Source organism: Anarrhichthys ocellatus, unplaced genomic scaffold (genome assembly GCF_004355925.1).
Source record: "Anarrhichthys ocellatus isolate YVR2014 unplaced genomic scaffold, GSC_Weel_1.0 scaffold26, whole genome shotgun sequence".
In the NCBI taxonomy this organism is placed as follows: Eukaryota; Metazoa; Chordata; class Actinopteri; order Perciformes; family Anarhichadidae; genus Anarrhichthys; species Anarrhichthys ocellatus.
Genome location: NW_022280056.1, coordinates 2,975,529 through 2,980,172, shown reverse-complemented (window position 1 = coordinate 2,980,172; position 4,644 = coordinate 2,975,529). Strand labels below are relative to the sequence as shown.

At 43.2% G+C, this 4,644-nt stretch overlaps 1 protein-coding gene across 1 annotated transcript in view; it reads left to right on the top strand.

Moving 5' to 3' along the window:
- clcn7 (chloride channel 7) overlaps positions 1 to 4,630 on the top strand; it is a 20,140-nt gene extending 15,510 nt beyond the window's left edge. Inside the window, exons 11-22 of the mRNA XM_031862434.1 lie at positions 507 to 513; positions 773 to 966; positions 1,494 to 1,587; positions 1,714 to 1,886; positions 2,071 to 2,122; positions 2,348 to 2,475; positions 2,798 to 2,883; positions 3,125 to 3,257; positions 3,606 to 3,665; positions 3,774 to 3,950; positions 4,247 to 4,327; positions 4,498 to 4,630. Of these exons, the coding sequence (XP_031718294.1) occupies positions 507 to 513; positions 773 to 966; positions 1,494 to 1,587; positions 1,714 to 1,886; positions 2,071 to 2,122; positions 2,348 to 2,475; positions 2,798 to 2,883; positions 3,125 to 3,257; positions 3,606 to 3,665; positions 3,774 to 3,950; positions 4,247 to 4,327; positions 4,498 to 4,584 (1,272 nt within the window). The 3' untranslated portion in view covers positions 4,585 to 4,630. The remainder of the gene's footprint in view (positions 1 to 506; positions 514 to 772; positions 967 to 1,493; positions 1,588 to 1,713; positions 1,887 to 2,070; positions 2,123 to 2,347; positions 2,476 to 2,797; positions 2,884 to 3,124; positions 3,258 to 3,605; positions 3,666 to 3,773; positions 3,951 to 4,246; positions 4,328 to 4,497) is intronic.
- The last annotated feature ends 14 nt before the right edge of the window (positions 4,631 to 4,644 follow it).

Below are 4,644 nucleotides of genomic sequence, written 5' to 3'. Positions count from 1 at the left end.
AAAAAAAAAAAAAGCGCTGCAGATTGTGTTGTAATGAATAGTATCAATTATCAATGAAAAGATGATAAAGATAAACTACAGAGTGCACTATTATAATAACAATAAGATATCCTACTCTTGGTTTGCTGTTAGAATGTATATTTACAGTGATTTCCCCACTAGAGATGAAACCTAAAGGGTCAAAGATATGGATCCACTGGGTTTGCATGATGAGGTACCGTCTATGATCAATAGCCTTGTGAATAGTATGAATATTAATTGTGTAGTTGAAGATATCTAAATGATTTATGTACTCGGGCTGAGTACTCGATGTTTGACAAGCGACCAACACACTGAAACAAATCTAGTGAAGTTTCATAAATATGTTAAGTGTTGAGTCAGATGTGTGCAAACAAGTAGACGGGTGAGAGGAAAAAAATAAAAAATGTTTGTGTAACTTTGTTCAGCATAACTGGCAATGAATGAAATGACTGTAATCTCCTGATATCTGGTATTTTCACATTCAGTGTGCGGGTAGTCTTGCTTCTAAAAACACTCTGTATAAACGGTCTGTATTTGTGTCACATCTTGTGATTGGTTTGTACTTGGCATGCATAGCGCCGTGACGCCTGGAGGCTCAAAAGAAAAGTCAGATTAGGCAATGAAGCGTTTGTTTTCCACTCGGCTGTTTTTGTTGCACCTTAAGTTTCCTTGTCTCCGGGGAAAGTCCACACAGGACGACAACGTGTCGCCATTTTGGAGTTTTCTGGGAAATAAAAGTTATTATGTGTAGGATTTGAAAGTGTGTGTGTGTGTGTGTGTGTGTGTGTGTGTGTGTGTTACAGGTATGTTCATCGCCCTGCTTTACAAGTGATTGAGGCCATGCTGGTTGCTGCTGTGACTGCGACTGTTTCATTCACCATGATCTACTTCTCTAATGACTGTCAACCTCTGGGGCCTGAACACACTGAGGAGTACCCACTGCAGGTACACACACTGTCAAATATCACCTATGTCATGTAATAAAGCTTAAATAAGGGAAGTCACAGTCACATGGTGTCACAAGCACAGTTACTTATTGCGGCTTTGAAATGGACAATATGATGTGCATGACTCAGCAAGTTATACACACAAGTGCAGATTGAGATAAGATGAACACTTGTCATAGTGAATCTTGGTGCTTCCTATTTTGGTTCAATAAGCTTTACCACCAACAATGTCGTGAGAACGATACTGCCAAAGGATCTAAGAAGAGTACAACACACCAGAGGACGAACGCCACTGACTTTGGTGATTTTTAGTGAAACGTCTCAACAACTATTTGATGGTTCGCCATGAAATTTGGTGCAGACATCCACATGTCCCCTTTAGGATCAACAGTATCTACTTTGGTCATCCTTTGACCTTAACATCTAACACCATCAGGTCAAGAAACAGCTTCAACAAGAACACAAAAACACTTTTTGTCTCCTCTTCCTTCTCTCGTTGAGTCATTTTCTGTCTCTATCTCTCAGTTGTTCTGTGCAGATGGAGAGTACAACTCGATGGCAACGGCCTTCTTCAACACTCCAGAGAAAAGTGTTCGTAGTCTCTTCCACAACCAGCCAGGTAAAGCTGTTCGTGAGGGTAACGTTTGTAAAAAAAAAAAAAAAAAAAACGTGCACCAGCCATTTCTTCTCCCTTTTCATTTTGCACAATTACTCATGTCGTCTCTCATCCCTCTCTTTCTTAAAGGAACCTACAACCCTTTGACTCTGGGTTTGTTCACTTTGACTTACTTCTTCCTGGCGTGTTGGACCTACGGCCTGGCGGTGTCTGCTGGAGTCTTCATCCCGTCTCTGCTTATAGGAGCAGCCTGGGGCAGATTGTTTGGAATCCTGCTGGCCTCCATCACCTCCACCGGCTCGGTTAGTGCGTGTGTGTGTGTGTTACGCTTCACTCTGTAGGATGAGGACAACATGACTTATTGAAAACAGACCATATTATGGTTGAATTAAAGTCCAAAGACTTTGATTTCATTACCTCAATGAGACCATGTTTGAAACAGTTCATTGTTTCTGTCTCACGTCCAGACTTTGTGTGTTTCGTTAGATCTGGACTGACCCTGGTAAATATGCCCTGATTGGAGCTGCAGCTCAGTTAGGTGAGTAACGTGAAGCTTCACCTTGTTGTTGATTTGTTTTGCTTAGTGATGAACAGGAAATAAGAAATTGAACATATCTTTAGGACCAATATCAGTGACACAACCTGTTGAGATCTGAGGAATTGTCTTGTTAAATAATCCGTATTGAAACGTCTCTTCTGTTAGATACAGATTCAGATACAAGATGAATGTTTAGTAGCAGTAATTGTGCACTGATCTTCACAGGTGGCATCGTGAGGATGACTCTCAGTTTGACTGTCATCATGGTGGAGGCGACAGGAAACGTCACATACGGTCTTCCCATCATGCTCGTCCTCATGACAGCCAAGATAGTAGGAGACTATTTTGTAGAGGTGAGTAAAAGAGCCAACTAAGTGATCAAATGTCCCACAGCTTTACATGTGCAGAGGACACAAACGGTATAGTCCCAAATCCTAGTGCACTGATTCTCAGCAGGAGTATTTATCTCATTCACGCTAGAAAAGTGACAGATTTAATCAGCATTGTCATTCTAAATACTAAGTTTGATCGACATGTAATCAGGTGACCCGTTGTACAAAACAGTGCAGTGTTTAGCTTGCTAGTATAATAACCCTAACGACTGTATAACACTAAGATAAATGTGAAGTGTAAACTGTTGGGACAGTCTGTCTGATTGTTCTCTTGCTGCTCCAGGGTCTGTATGACATCCACATCAAGCTGCAGAGCGTTCCCTTCCTGCACTGGGATGCTCCGGCCACCTCCCACTGGTTGACCGCCAGGTGAGGTCCTCTGTGTTCATGAGAGCCATGTTGACTGGATTTTTTTTATTCAGTCATTAATTAATTAATTTATCCATTATTTACTAACTTAATTTAGTGCTCGTTAGTCTCTTCATCTTCTCTTCATCTTCATCTTGTTTTGATGCGGTCAAACATTTGTAAAGCACGTTGAATCGCATTCATTGTGTTTGAAAAGCTGCTGTATGAATATAGCTCGACTGACTGTCTCCCCCTCTTCCAGAGAGGTGATGAGTTCTCCGGTCACCTGCTTGAACCGGATAGAGAAGGTGGGAACCATCGTGGACGTCCTGAGCAACACGTCCACCAATCACAACGGCTTCCCGGTCGTCACACAGGGCGCCGGTGGTGAAGAGGTAAACTGCAACATGGCTGGTTGGCGGTGGAATAAGTTCAGGCTTGTCGAGTGCAGAGATCAGTGGAAAACATCAACAGTAAATGTAGTTTCGGTGTGTCTCTTTAAGATGCCATTTGTTTTGATCTGCAGTTGTTCAGCTGAGAGATCTTTTGAAAAAGATTCTAATTATAGACCAGAATGCAATGCAGGTGTAAGGATCTTGTTTCAGGAAGTTATGACTGCTGCTATTGCCCACTTGTTTCCTGTATTGCTGCCACTGTTGAGTGGAAGTAGTCCAGTTCCTGTTCTCTGGGGGATGTGAGAAGTCAAACTGGGATAATTACTTTTGCTCTCCTCTCCCGTTCAGCCAGCGAAGCTCTGCGGCCTCATCCTCCGCTCTCAGCTCATTGTTCTTCTCAAGCACAAGGTAACATCAGGAAAAAAGAGGTTGACAGCATTTTGCAGATGAATTCTTCATTGTGACGATGATTTAAATCGAATCGGGTCCCGGTTTGCTGCCTCTCTGTCCCGCCAGGTGTTTGTGGAGCTGGCCCGGTCCCGGCTGACTCTGAGGAAGCTCCAGCTGAAGGACTTCAGAGACGCCTATCCCCGCTTTCCCCCGATCCAGAGCATCCACGTGTCCCAGGACGAGAGGGAGTGTATGATGGACCTCAATGAGTTCATGAACGCAACGCCTTACACAGTACCGCAGGTAATGCGCGCACACACACACACACACACAGACATATTAAAAGCACAGATTTGACCCAGTTCTTAACTTGCACATTGTGGCTATCGGGCTGAAACCTTGTACGTCCAAAACATTTACTTTTAAGGAAACTGGGTATCAAGGTTTCACTGTTCTCTTGTTCATCTTTGTAGTTATTGAGGGATTCATCAACTCGTGTGTTCTTTGTGTTCCACAAACACAAAGTCTTTATGAGAGGTTTGTGTAATTGTTGTGTATAAGTGAATGATCTGAACTAAAATGACGCGGCTTGTTTGCAGGACACTTCTCTGCCTCGTGTGTTTAAGCTGTTCAGAGCGCTGGGACTCCGACACCTGGTGGTGGTGGATGATGAGAACAGGGTAAGATTCTCTGTCTGTCCCACATGGTCTCTTTACTTCATTTCCTGCTGTGATTTAAGCCTTCACAACATTCAATTGTTGCTGACTGCCATGATGATGATGATGATGATGATGATGATGATGATGATGATGATGCTCTAAAGTCACATTTGATCTGTGACTCTCTACAGGTGGTTGGACTGGTGACCAGGAAAGACTTGGCCAGATATCACCTGGGCAAACACGGATTGGAGGAGCTTCAGCTGGCCCAGACATAGTACACACACAGACACACACACACACACACACACACACACACACACACACACACACACACA